Genomic DNA, 14,621 nt, shown 5'->3' with positions numbered 1-14,621 from the left:
GTTATTTGGTTAAATTAGGAGGTTATTACCCATTTGGTTTCCTCTTTCTGGTTTAAAACCAGAGAGAGCACTTTGACGTAGTAATTGTTTGGCTGCTCCCTATTTTAGAAGGAGTTTATTTTAGTTTAACTATTGAATATCTTATCCAACCTTTTGTAAATAAACCTTTTCAAACCTACCATTCTCTCCCCTCCTTCCATTCGCTCACTTACCATCCCAACTGACACCATCCCTAGGATTAATTCCCTTTTTATTTTTCTTTATTTTATTTTACTCTGTGTTCTCCCCTCACCGCTCCTAGACGCCAGAGGGGAAGTAACAGAGGAACTGAGTTGAATTCAAATTTAAAAAATAATTGGGTAAAAAACAAACCAGCTGGGCATTCTTGTGACGTCATCACGCAAAGCGTTGTACTGAACGTTTCTGTTGTTTCGTTCTTGCTTGGCCCTGCTTTTCAGCCTTATCTGTCGTTGAGAGAATCTTGTGTTTTTAATGTTCTGGATCGCACCGGATTCTTCTGCTTCTCATGGAACCACCGGGAACCTTGTCGGTGATTCACTGGAACCGGGCCGCGGGCAGATAGCTAAGCTCACTGGTTCGCAGGTTAGCTAGCTGCGTAGCTGACTGCAGAACTCTGTGAGAGGTCGGTTGGTATAAAAACACCCTGCTCAAATAAAAAAAAAACCACAAGGAACAGGGTTTTACTAAATATTTCAAATTAAGCAATAAGACATTCTTAAATATTCGGCGTGAAAATAATTTGCCTAATTTATTTAGAGTTACATAAACTAATGCTTTTATTCGTTGTGTGTACTCCCAAAAATATTTCAATGAGAAAAAGAAATAGCTGAAAATAGTGGAACAGATTAACATATCTCATATTATTATAGCTTAAAAACGATAAGACTTTTATTCGTAGCAGAGTCCATATTCATTATTTCATACGTCATTCATCTTATTAACTAGCTGTAGGTAATTAAAATATGTAATTAGGCACTTGATTTTGTCGCTTCAACTCCGAACAGATATAATCTTTATACCTATGTATTGTTTTTAAAACTTGCTTTATTGAGTTTGTTGTTTTTTTTATAGCGTTTCAACAACCGGAAAACAGTTGCTGTTAATTTTAATATTTTATGTTAGAAGTTTGGTCTGATGGGCTCAACTGGCTGCGTTGATGCGTCATCACGGCCGCCATATTAGTAGGGTAAAAAATCAATATAGACTAAAAGAACTGCTGCTTCTGCAGGGTTTAAGGAAGTTTAAATTTTACTCATGATGTTAAATGTTTGTTTGTTTTCTCTCGAAGGCTTGGTAGTAGATAAACAATTTAAATGTTTGAAAAAGAACTTGTTTTTTGTAGGGGAACCATAGATATTTTATATGGTCATGTATAGCCAAAGTGAGTAGTCATAAATCGTATTTAGATCAAATCAAACGTCACGTCTCTTCTGTGACTTCAGATTTCAGTGATGAGCAGTTCCTCAACCCATAAAACAATAAAATCTGATTTGGTTCTGCAGCCAATTTTTTCCATTTTAGCATTTTGATTTGAGACTAAAACATAAAATATGTAAAAAGACCTTTTTTCCGATTCATAAACAACACCAATCATTTTTTTCCTTTTCTGATTTTTGTTTTTAGTTTAAAATGGAAAGAATGAATGATAGGCAGCCATGTTGGATCTTGAGTTCTTTGTTAGGATACCCTTCAGAGACGTGGGTAGAATGTCTGAACTCTAGGGATGTGTATTGGTGAAATTATGGCTATATGATACGCATCACGATACAGGGGAGAGGACGCAATATATCGCGATACATTCAGTTAGTCAATATTAGCAATTTTAGGCTGAATTTAATATAGGAGAATTCAATAAGCAGTCCAATCTGGTACTTAACATGTTTAACATGAGGTATCTGAACCATAACAGAGGGATTTACATTTCAATGGCGGAAACAAAACCTATTGCACACTGCTGCAAACTAGCGGTCAGCGTTTGAAGTGCACCGAAAAAAAAGAAAAGACACAAATGTTTGCATGTAAATTCTTCCAAAAATTAGATACACAGTTTTTGAATATTGATATAATATCGCTGGAAAAAATATCACGATATATTGCCATATCGATATTTTTTTACATCCCTACTGAATTCTAAAATTTTCAAGTTAGAAATCCAACTTTGGAGATGTTCCAGATAATTTTTGCAACTTAAAACTGTGAATAGAAATGTCTGTGGTTGTGTTGCAGTATGGCATTGCCTTTTAAGATCCCAAAGAAGAAGCGTCCCGCTGACTCCGCCAACCCACTCATGCAGTCGCCTCTGTCCTGCCTCCATAGCTCCGGCTCTCTGGTAAAAGTTGCTTTATTAAATATTTGAGTTATTTAAAATGGCCTGTATCATGCTTTTGTACATCTTCCAGAGCAACGATGGGCACAATACTGTATATGATCAAATATTACCGTTGGCACAATCAGTATGTCAGTTTTCCCCCCACTTTAGTGACCTCTACCTGTGTGAATTCCACAATAGTAAACAACCGCACACCCAGCTGGTTCACACAGTCATGTCCCACTCTGCGATTGCTGAGTAGTGAGGAAGGATCCAGACTTGAAACTCACTGGATGGGGAGGAGTGGGGCACGGTGACACAAACGTGCCACACCCTGCCATTAGCAATAGCTCAGCAGAACTGAAGGGAGGTTAGCAGCTGTAACAAGAAAATGCATAAATAAAGCCAAAAAATGACTTTGGGTTGTTTTTCATGAGGTAGTAACGATGGAACATGGTCAACAGCTCCAAAAAGTGGCGGTTGCATGATATAGGACGCTTACATGTTTTATTTATTTTACTTGAGTGTAAGGTGGTATTTGTGAGTGTCATGTTTTGGTTTAAACAGAGTTTTGGGAGTTCATCTGACAGAGGCTGTGCGGACAGGATGCGTGCTGGGAACTATCCGGGTTTCTCTACAGCTGGAGTCAGGTTGGTGCAGCGCCACCCTCGGGTCGCTCCAGTCTCTACAGCTGAAAACGAAACAAATTACTCTTTGTCATTATGCCCTTCAGACACGTGGGTAAAACATCTGAAATCAGCTGGCCTAATGGTGCATCTGCAGCCAATCACAGGTCAGCAGGAAGTTGGAAAATCCAATCACAGCAGGGACAAAGCGCTGGGCTGTCGACAAACGGGTGAGATCCTTCATCAGATAAGTTTAGTTGATTGAGAGCTGCTCTGATTTTATTAGATATTTTTCTAATCTTTAGTTTTCATTATTTTCAGGTTAAAACATTTTTTGTTATAATTTCTGGATTGTATTTTGTAGTACATTTATTTTTTGCAAATTTTTCATGACGTGAGACTTTTTCTCAGAATCTGCAGTTTCCTGTTTTGTCCAGCAGGTGGCGACCGAAGAGAGCATCAGATCGTCTGCAGAACTCTGAGGTCTCTGAGTGTCAGTCTCCACCACAGAAGAAGCAGAGTAGTGATGGTTTAGGTGGGAAACAGTTTGTTGTGTTTTTGTAAATTCAGTTCAATTCAAGTCAAAGACACTTTATTAATCCCAGAGGGAAATTAGAGTTTCAGTACACACAATTCTGAGATCAGACATACATTCATAGGTATAGACACATGACAAGAATTGGTGACTGTGGTCATTCACAACCCGAGTCTCGCTACCTTAATAGAGATCAGAGGGTTTACATGAGGATTGAGTCAGGTGGAGGAAATAAAGGCACTTCAGAGTTACCCTCCACAGGGAGGGCAGCTTTGCCATGCAAAAAACACCTCAGACAGATATGCACACAGACTTCTGACATTATACAACTTAAGTGTCCACTAGGTGGGGAGGTAGGGTTGGGCACTCTCCTCACATCAGTGCATGCAGCCGCAATGAGCAGTGCTCGTCACCTCCGTTTGGACAAGGGGAGGGAGGTAGTTGGTTTAGAAAGCACAGTGACTCCTGGAAACGATTCCACGGCCTTCATCGGTCGCAGTCCTGCCCAGGCTGGGATAGGGAGACAGAGTTGCCATGGCGATGGCAGCATTCCACATTTCTTCTGAGGGGGAGTATTCACTTCAGTCTCACAGGCTCAAGGGCACCAGATTCAGATAAGAAATTGTTTTGGGACCAGACAGAGATAATTTCTTCTCTGTCTTAAAGTTCAGTTGGTCCTCAACCTCTCAAATCCAATAATGGCGTAAATTAATCTATCCCCAACCGTGCTGATTCGTCCACTCGCTCCTTGATCGCGTCCATCTTCTGTGCCAGAGCCTAAATCTCAGCCAAAGTTCCAAGCTTACCACTCATCTCGACAATTATATGAGTTTGTGCATTCACAGCGCAATGTAATCCATCCCTGAGCTCCGGGAAAGAGCCAATATTCCTCGACAGCTCGTTAATTTTCCGGTAAGCCAGGTAACTTCCCAGGCCAAAAAGCAGGAAACCTGACACCAACACCACGAATATCCAGACGTCTTCAGAATCCTCTACAGACAGTTGAGAGAGACAGATCAGCTTCCACTGTTTCCAGCCCAGCTGGCTCTGTCCCAGAGGGGCATCCGGGAGCCCCTTCTCCCGTTCTCATCGTTGAAAAAATCTTGTCAATCGTGTTGAGAGACCAACTGACCAGGTCCATTTTTAATAATTTCCAGTTTCCATAAAAAATACAGAAGTGCCGTACACCCAAAGACAGACAAAGAGCCTTGGGATAAGATAGGGAGGAGAGGAGCAAAAAAGCATCTGTACTCTCCAAGAGCCAGAAGAAGAAAAGCAGAACATTTTAAAGAGCAAGTTAACCCCAAATCTACTTTTTTTTGCTTATAAACTATATAGATGTGTGTCTAATCATGCTGTAGATACATGCAGTTAATAATTTGGCACTTTAGTGCATCTTAGTTAAAATTTAAATATTCTGCCTAAAACTGTCTGTGGTGCGCCCCCTTCAGGTAAAAACTCAGCACTACATTTCGAATTTTAATCTGCCATCACTATTGATTAAGACGGGTGTAGGCAACCCAGGTCCTAGAGAGCCACAGTCCTGCGTGTTTCCAGCCATGCGTGAACTCGCAGCTTCTAAATTGGCTGAACAAACCCGATCCAGGTAATCAACAGCAGGGACAACAAAGATGGTTGGAAAACAAGCAGGACCGTGGATCACTAGGACCAGGGTTACCTACCCTGTGACGTTAGCTGGTTGCATATGATGTCAAAATGCCGCTGAGAGCCTGTGTGTGTGTTTGTTAGCAGCTTCGCCCTCTCGGCCTGCCAGGCATTGCTGCTTGTGTAGCATTTTTCAAACAGGAAATGGGAGTGGAGTTAGACTCTGACTTGCTCTTTAACTGAAACTGAGCACGCTTCTGTAAACTCACATGAACGATCGGTGCAGGTTCCACCCGGCTGAATAAAAACATCACTGTGTTGTCTGGGGACACTCTGGCAGAGCTGCGAACAGAGGAGCATGCTGGGAGTTTGAGTTCTTCTGTTTCATGGGGAGGAGCTGAGTCTGACGGGAAGGTAAAAGCCTCAAAATAAAAAGTGTTTGATTTAAGCAACTTCATATTATATTCTGATTAGATTTGAGACTTTGTCCTAATAAAGTGAACTCTTTGAACAGGCCTGTTGTTTTCTCATGTTTGTTTCCCTCATCAGATGTTTTATTGGTTTGTTTTCTTATTTCAGAGCGATGCAGTAAAAGAGCAGAAAAAGAATTTGTCTGGCTCTAGTCCAGATGAGACATCCGAGGATGACTTCCAGCCGCTGTCAGGAGCCAAATTCAGGTCTTCCTTCACCCACAGACCCTCCTCTTCCTCCTCTGTCTCCCATGTGAAGTCGCTGATGAAGCCCTCAGACAGAAGAGAAGTCCCTGAGCTCGATGACAGCATGATGGAGACACAGAGAGACAGGTGGAGAACATTTAGAGAGAGGAAGAACAAATCAGCTGTTCTGCATCTGCGACTGAAGAAAGCCAAACCGACTCCGAGTGAACCCAGTGAGTTCTGGTTTTGATGGTTTTCTGACAAATAACTCCAGTCAGCTTCAGGCAGATCTAAAATTAAGAGGAAAACTTTGGGTTTCTTCCTTTTTGACTTGGTAAAAAATTGTTTTTCACAGTTTATAACATAAATAGTGGAGAATTGTGGGTTTTTATACACAAAATTTAAGCAGGAAAATTTAAACAGGCTCATTGTTTTATAAGAAAAAGTGCAAGTTCTTGTTGGTGGCTGCAGCAACAAAGAAGTGGCTCTTCTTTTTCTTTTAGTTGTTCTTTCAAGTGAGGAAGAGGAGGAAGTCCAACAGTACAGCGACAAAGCGAGACAGATGCAGAGCAGCAGTCGAGTGGAGGAAAGAGGAAACTCTGAGAAGCTCCAGGTTGGTTTACCTCCTAAAAAAAAGCTAAAACACATTTAAGGCTAATGCCATTTAAGGTGAACTTAAGAATGTTTTCATCCAGAGACAAGGATTCAGGACTCCCAATGGAGGTCAGTCAGCCCGAGTCTATTTTTTCTTATGAATGACTAAACAGTTTGGTGATTAAATGAAGACAAAGTGTTGAACCAGAGGCTACAACAAAATCCAATCGTCAACCACTGTGGATGAATAATAAACCATCATTTTAGTAGAGGAAATGTATACGAGACAGAGGAGGACCAATGATGGAGCCCTGAGGAATGCCATGTTTTTAGTTTGACTCAGATTTTTATCAGTATTTTAAAAATACAGAAAACATTTTATTTACATCCATTTTTTTAAATGCCAAGAAGGAACTGGTTGGATTCCAGACAACAGCAGCAGCAGTTCCTGGTGTTCCACAGGGTTCTATGCTAATATCTGTCCTCTTCCCTGTTATAGCTATGCACTAACTCAACCTGAGAATGGACCAACAGACCAGTGTAATTGCTGCATCGTTGTTTTAAAACCTGTTCCAACTTTTGTTGAGTCTTAACAGATATTATCATGCTAACATGTTAACATGCTAAATATGGATGGACCGAAATGAAAATTCTCGACCGAAACCGAAAAGGAAGAAACCAAGGCTGGAAACCGAAACACCGAAAGAAATCATGTCAGTAATTAAAACCATAGCATAAAAAGTACTGTAAAATTAACCCTTTATGTGCCAAAGTCGCAATATTGCGTTTAATAAGCCACGTCTGCAAATATAATCCCTCATGAACTTATTACTTTACACCAGAAGATAGCGGAGATGTGTAACTTCAGTCTGAGCAACACCTCTTAGCTGTTTCTATTGAAAATTTCTGAGTTTATAGAGTTTGAAGACTGTCCCTCATCCGGAGGCTCCTGACTGAGAGGAGGCGACAGGTCTGTGTACTGTTGACAAAGCTCCTTGTCTGGTCATGGCTGACTCTGATTCTGAAGAGTAATATTCATCCTCTGATGAAGATATTCACTTGTCCAGAGAGGAAGAAAGAGACACTCAGCAGCTTCATGGGAGGAAACACGCTTCACACACATGATCCAAAGCTGATTTCACTGCGTTCAGGACATGGTGGGTTTAGGAAGGCTGGCAAAAGCAGTGACAGACGACACGGGAATGTAAAAGAAGGGGAAAAATGCAGAGCAGATGTGGTAGATGTGAAACCGAATGTAAAGTTTATGTTTATGTTTATTTATTTGGCAGACGCTTTTATCCAAAGCGACTTACAGTTTATAACCTATAGGGCATGTTGTGATCTGTGGGGGAAACCGGAGTACCCTGAGGAAACCCACTCATGCATGAGGAGAACACGCAACTCCACGCAGAAAGGCTGCGAGGCAACAGTGCTAACAACGGCGCCACCATGCAGCCCATGGTCACATAATTGATATGAATTAGTGGTGTGCGATGCTGCATATTTTGGTATCGATCCGATACCAGGTTATTACGGGCCAGTATCGCCGATACCGATACTGATATTGATATTTATAAATAAATAAGATGGACGCATCATTGATTTGCTAAATCTCAATGAATTTTCTTGACTTTAAGTGTTTTTTGTGATGTTTTTGTGATTGGCCAAATTTTCAGTGCATTCCTAATGCCAACGTGTTATCATGCAGATGAACACATTTAAACCTTTTTTTTAATGTAACCTACATTTTCCTTGCAAGGGACACCTGGAATACTTCACTCTTGCTTGCTCATGAAAGACTTTCAGCTAGTTCTCAGTTCAGAATAAACAGACAAGTTCTAACACCATGATAGCTCCCATGTTTGTTTGTTTGTTTTTGTTTGGGTCAGAGAGCTAATTAAAAAAAAAAGTTTAAAAAGCTATGCATTCTGGGAATAAGCAGGCTGTGTCCGGTGACAAAGCTTCAGCAGATGAAACATGAAACTGACTTCAGCTCGAGTCTTGAGTTCAGACGAATCCTTTAGAACAGAACCGAGTCAGAATGGCGTGTTTTGGTTTTTCTTCATGTGAATCAGCTGATCAGTCTGTCACTAATGAAGCTATAGACGAAATGAACTTCAGACCCGGTTCTGGTTCCATTTCAGAACTCTGCTCTGACCCATTCTGTTTGTTTGTCATCCTCAGGTCTGTAAACAATCCCCAGAGCTGCTGTTGTGTTTACTAAAGCCAGACCTTCTGGGATTTGTCTGAACATCTGGACCCTGTAGATGCTCTACAGCTCTGGATTTGGTTCCTGTTGTTTCATCTCATATTCTCTGATGGAAACTTTGTCCTTGTGCGTCGTCTGACAGGTTTCCAAACGGCTGGATCCTCCACAGCCTTCCTTCCTGCAGCTGGAGTTCTGCTCGCTTCACGTGGGCCTGATGGAGGTTGGCGCCAACGGTCTGATGATGGTGAGCTGATGCTCCACTTCAAACATCACAGGAACTTAATGTTTGTTTGAAAAGAGAAAAATCAACTTTACCTGTTTTATAAAATGTCGTAAAGCGATCAGATGTTCCACTTCTCTTGTTCTGGTTCCAGTTCCTTTCTGGGGCTGCACCCTAGAAAATATCCACAACTCATGTTGTTTCTAACCCTGTGGTTTATTTAAAGACTACAGGGACTTTTAACTGATGATTTAAACATCGCTTTAGCTCATGCTGCACTCCTGCTGCCTGGTTGACATTTAAGCCCTTGAAGTTTTACATGAAGCAACACGATGCATCATAACTGTAGACACCATAAAGGCTTTAGTCACCGAAGGCTCTAAATAAGGTCCAACCCATCGTCTGAAGCTTCATATCATAACAATTTCAAACAAAAACAGTCTTTTCACATCCACAAAGTTAACGTCCTCTGCTAAAACACGTTGTCCACAGCATGTCTTACATCCACAGTCCAGCCTAACGCTACACCTGGTCAGGCTGTGAGGGTAGAGTTTGGGTTTTTCACTAAACGACTAAAGCGTTCCTGCTTTCCTCCTTCAGATCACTGAAAACGGGATCATTCTTCCTGTCAAAGGTAAAAACACAACAACGCTGCTTTTCTAAAGGGTAAAGGTCACAAACTGCTGTTTTACTAAACACAGTGAGTTGTCACAGAGCTGTGATTTAGCCTCTTTCTGCTGTCCACGTCTGTCCTTCAGGGACGGAAGACAGCGAGGTGACAGTTGTTGCCTCTCAGCTCAGAGGTTATGGTGTATGGAATGGGGACGTGGCTCAGGGCGGGACCCTGCTGGCTGGCTGGGAAGGCTCCGCCCCCTCGCTGCTGTTCCTGTGGGTGTCAGAGGCTCAGGCTAACCTGCTGCAGAGGGAGCTGTGGAGCGCTGCTGCTAACGGTAACCTGAGTGCATGTGGTCTTCACTCAGGTTTATCTCCTCCTGGTCTCCTCCTCATAACCTCCTCCTGGTCTCTGCAGCTCCCTCGTGTACCTTTGTCCTGCTGGTGTTGAAGGAGCAGCTTCAGGATCTTAAGGAGGCTCTTTTTGCCTCCATCCTGGACATGGAGGAATATAAACAGGGTCGATCCTCCTCCTGCTTCTCCTCCCCCATAGACTGGGCTGATGGGCTGCTACTGATCCACAGCTGTCCTCCTCCTGTGGACCAGCACCTCCTCCGCCTGCTGGGACACTCGTCTGTAAGCTCCCCATCTCATCCAGATGAATTTATTGACATTAATCTGAGGAAGATGACTGTAAATAATAAAAAATATGAGATAAAAACTAATTATTACCCCGGTTTCACACTGGAAGCATCAGCGACGCGAAACGCCAACGGAACGGTTTATTCGCGAACTTCAAAGCAGTCCTTTTCACACCCGGAGAGTTTTGGCCGCGGCACAGCTTCCTCGCTGCGCTCTTCACTGGACTCACGAGATCACAGAATCCCTCGAGACTTTACAGGTCACGGTTTGTTTATGCAATCCATTCATAAACCAAAAAGAAGGAAATCACATTTGATATCGCTGTTTGATGTCATATATGATGTTGCTCCTCTGCCAGGATTAAAGCCGTGAAAAACGCACAGCTGCACTTCTGGAACAATGCTGGGAGTAAATAAGCCGTTGGGTCACACGTAAGCTTCATATATGTGAGATAGCATCGCTGCAGGACTTTTATTTTGAAAATTACTGGGATTTGACACTGAAACTGTGTGAGATTTCCTGTCTAGCCCTATGTTAACTGCAGAAATTGACGTGTCCCAGAAGCGGCAACAATAGAGGCCGATCCTATCCTTAGCGGCGCGGCGCTTCCGGGACGCACCTGAAAAACTGCCGCATCACTGCTGGTTTGAAACAGTCCATAGACTATAATGGATTCTATTTGAAGTAGCGACGTTCCGCTCTACCGATGCTGCCGGTGTGAAAGCAGGGTTAGAATCAGCTCCTGGGTTAGGAGCTTCCTGCAGGAGGTTCAGGTTCTGGACCACTTGCTTCTGGTTCTGATTAGATTGCGTTTCCCCGCAGAAGACCAGTCCACCTAGCCGGACTCGGAGCACCTCTGCCAGGCTGCTGCAGCTGCCTACTAGGTGAAACCAGTTCAACCTGTAAACCCAGTGTTCCGTGCTCTGGTCCTGCTGGGTGACCTAACCCTGACCTCCTTCTGCAGGCTGATCCAGTATCCGCTAGTTCCGTGTAAGGGCCGGATCACGGTGACTGAGGAGGACCTGGCCTGTCTGGAACCAGGAGAGTTCCTGAATGATGTCATCATCGACTTCTACCTCAAGTCAGCTGTTTGTTTGATGAGTCCGCCTCCTGGTTGTCGTTGCTCCTCCTCAACAGAAGGTGTCTCCTGAACCCCTGCAGGTTTCTTCTCCTGGAGGGCGTTGGCGGTATGGTGGCCCAGAGGAGCCACGTCTTCAGCACTTTCTTCTACAAACAGCTGAGCAGAAGGCGGGCAGCTGGTGAGGACGACGCCCCTTCTGTCCCGTAAGCTCCACCCCTCTTGAGTGCTGCAGGTGACCTGGACAGGTGGAGAACTAAACTCTTCTTTTGTGTCACAGAGATCGCCGCACGAGACATCAGAGGGTGAAGACGTGGACGCGCCATGTGGACATTTTCACCAAAGACTTCCTGTTTGTGCCTGTTAACCAAGAGTAGGTTCTGGTCCTGTTCTCGTCTGTTATGTTTTAAATGTCCTGTTTTTAGTCTTATTGTTTAACTTGTGTTTTGTGTTGTTCGGCTGATTGCTAACAGCTGGAGATCATGCACCTGTTTGGTTTTGGTCCGGTTCTGTTCGTTGTTGAGCTTTTGGGTCTGGGTCGTGCGTTTTTGTCTAAGCGCGTCTCTTCTTGTGTCTGCAGAGCTCACTGGTTCCTGGTGGTGGTCTGTTTTCCAGGTCTGGAGGAGGTCCGGATCGAGGAGTTCCAGACCCAAGCAGGTGAGCGGCTGTAGTGATGTTCTGACCCGAGGGTTCTGGTTAGTCTCTGATGTTGTGAACTGAATCCTGGATCTGTGACGTTCCAGCAGGTGGATCAGGGAAACCAGTAGGAAATCTGAACCTCTGCCTGAGAGCACCTCAGCCTCCGGTAAACTCTATGACCTTTGACCCCTCCCTGATTGTGTGTTAACGTGCGCCTGCATGCTCCAGATGTTCCCTGTGCTTATTCCTGGTTCTCTGTGTGTAGGAGAGCACTCAGCTGGGCTGTGGGAGGAGCACGGTCACCAAGAGGTCAGAAACTCACGTTCAGAAACATTTTAATAATCCCAGAGGGAAATGAAGTGGTCTTCATCCTTCTGAAGGAATAATATAAACAAAAAATAATAGTAACAAGAGTTGTTAAAGATGCTGATTTTATTTGCCTTTTTTTTTAACTTATTGTTCTGTCCCTGTAAATTCACTGCCTGTTCCACTAAACCACTCCAGCTCCGTCCTTTTTGCCTCCTTTTGTCCAGACCGTGTCTGCTTGTGATGGACTCCCTGAAGTTATCTTATCACGAGAATGTCTGCAGGCTGATCAGAGAGTGAGTTCCTCCTCCTTCAGCAGCTGTTCTCAGACAGAAATCAGCCGTTTTAGGGTTGGACGTTAATGTTGCTGTGATGCTGTCTAGCTACCTGCAGGTGGAGTGGGAGGTTCGGAGGAAGACTCCTCGACTCTTCACCCACAACAGCATGAGGAGCTGCAACTGTAGAGTTCCTCAGCAGGACAACAGCAGCGACTGTGGACTGTACCTGCTACAGTACGTGGAGAGCTTCCTGCAGGTAAACTCTCCAACGAGAACCTCAGAGCTCGTCACTTAAACTCTGAATTACACTGATTAGATGACAAAAACAACAGCTAAAATATTAATACTTTGTGTTTAGACTGAAGAAATTAAAATAATTTCAAACACTTGGGCTCAGAGCAAGACAAGAGGACAGATATGTGAAGGTGTGGATCACTGAAAAGCATTTTTTAAATCCTATTTGTGATTATAGTCTGTCACTCTGAGTAGGGCTGGGCGATATGGCCTCTAATGAATATCACAACGTACGTCACACTGTCACTTAACGTTCATGGACTCACCCGCCTTGGCTCACGATGGGGAAGGCTGTTGTTGGTTTAGCGTCCAGAAAGCGGCAGAGAACGTCTCGACTAGTAGAAGCTAACCGCCAGCATTAGCAACTCCAACACACAGCAGAATTCCTCCAGGCTTGTGTCATTTGTGGAGATAAAACATCAACAATGCAGAGTAATCCAAAGACGTTTTGCTTCTCATCCGAGCAACCTCGGATGAGAAGCAAAACTTTTTCAAGAAACCAAAGGAGTCCAGTTGCCTGCATTCGAACCCTTTTGGAGTACCGTGACCTGGATGACGGGGAACATTCACCAGCAACAATACAGAGCAAACAGAGTCAGTGGTACAGTCACGATGCTGTTAGCCAATCAGAGGTGAGATGTCCAAATATCAGGGTATAAAGCCTAATTAATACTTCACCTGCGTTGGGACAGACACGCAACACCATTATGCGTTGATGCAAGAGCCCTCTGATGGTCTTGCAGAGGAAGACGAAGACGTGCCCCGAATTTTAACCATCTGCCGAAAGATGGAGACCGCAAGCTTGTGATTGGTCAGCACGCTGCTTCCTGTTTTCATTTGTCAACAGCACTGTCTCTGCCGCTTCAAAAAACAAAGAGATATTTGGTGGCAGACAATGAGCAGATTGAAGAACGCATCGCGGAAAAAGTCTGAAAATATGAACGTTCATTCACCCGTGACTGAAGGAGTACAAAAATATGCAGCGGGCGTTTTATTTGTGGACGGAAAAGACAAGAAACACAAGTTTAGAGATGCCGATCACATGAAGAGGAGGAGGGAGATGAGGCAAAAATTTGCCTGTGTTAAAAAATCCCAGAAAGACATTAGAACAATGTAAACACAGTAGTAACTACACCGTCGTGGACCAGCTACATGACTGTAATGGTGGCAGGATACCTCAGAACAGCAATACGCTCTCTGTTGTCCTGGTGGGGAATTGTTTTGCAACAATCATCAGCTGACTGAGAAGTCTGAAACCAAAACATCTGTCGATGCGTCTTTCCCTCGTGGAGCTGACGGAGAAGTATAAATCAGGCTTAAGACTACAAATACTGCCATGTTCAGCTCAACTCTGATGTGGCTCACTTCTAGTTACTGAAACTCGTGCACCAGAGCTTTGTTTCCCCAGAATACAACTTACAAGGCATTCATTCCTACTAGAGACCACTGCAGACGTGTTGATTAAACGAGACACACTTTACATTTTTTTCTTAAAAGTCAAATGTCTCGATAAGAATCGTCCTCTATACGAGTTTGTTTATGTCAGATCGTAAGAAGGAACGTTTGACTTGTTAAAATAAGGAAAACGAATTAAAATAACCTAATATACGAAAAGTCCAGACTTATCAAACAGCCGTGCTTTAAAAACACACCTCTTTGAATCTGAATCCAGCTCTCTGATTGGCTCCTCAGAACCCCGTGGTGCACTTTGACCTCCCAGTGCGATTGGACAGCTGGTTTCCACGGCAACAAGTGAGGCAGAAGCGCGAGGACATCCGGAGGCTGATCATGAGGCTTCAGCAGAGCCAGACGGACGATATAAAACCAGTAACATCTCCGAGTTGATGACCGATTCTAAATAAAATCTTTAGAGCTTTCCTTTTTGCCGTGAATGTAAATAATTTTATAAGTTGATTTTACTGATAAAGTTTGATAAAATAAAAGCATTCAGTTTTCCTCTGAAGGATCTGGCTCTTATTGTGTAGGATCTACATGGTT

General features: G+C 43.5%; 1 protein-coding gene across 4 annotated transcripts; it reads left to right on the top strand.

Annotated features, from left to right (window-relative positions):
- Positions 1–376: 376 nt before the first annotated feature.
- On the top strand, positions 377–14,586 carry senp7b (SUMO specific peptidase 7b). Of its 4 annotated transcripts, none has more exons than XM_015957949.3 (22): positions 377–643; positions 2,248–2,350; positions 2,897–2,979; positions 3,063–3,185; positions 3,393–3,490; positions 5,382–5,509; positions 5,675–5,984; positions 6,255–6,364; positions 8,697–8,798; positions 9,375–9,408; positions 9,533–9,724; positions 9,805–10,022; positions 10,854–10,912; positions 10,993–11,109; positions 11,190–11,312; positions 11,387–11,479; positions 11,687–11,763; positions 11,850–11,911; positions 12,011–12,054; positions 12,279–12,347; positions 12,435–12,585; positions 14,316–14,586. In XM_015957949.3, the coding sequence occupies exons 2-22, from the start codon at positions 2,249–2,251 to the stop codon at positions 14,466–14,468; spliced, it is 2,448 nt and encodes an 815-aa protein (XP_015813435.3). In that variant the 5' UTR covers positions 377–643; position 2,248; the 3' UTR covers positions 14,469–14,586. The 4 variants fall into 4 exon arrangements, with proteins under 4 accessions (XP_015813435.3, XP_015813436.3, XP_015813431.3 ...); XM_015957950.3 differs by having other exon boundaries at positions 10,851–10,912; positions 11,853–11,911; XM_015957945.3 differs by having other exon boundaries at positions 10,851–10,912.
- The last annotated feature ends 35 nt before the right edge of the window (positions 14,587–14,621 follow it).

The sequence above is a fragment of the Nothobranchius furzeri genome, chromosome 3 (assembly GCF_043380555.1).
Source record: "Nothobranchius furzeri strain GRZ-AD chromosome 3, NfurGRZ-RIMD1, whole genome shotgun sequence".
Lineage (NCBI taxonomy): Eukaryota > Metazoa > Chordata > Actinopteri > Cyprinodontiformes > Nothobranchiidae > Nothobranchius > Nothobranchius furzeri.
This window is presented reverse-complemented; position numbering and strand designations above follow the sequence as displayed.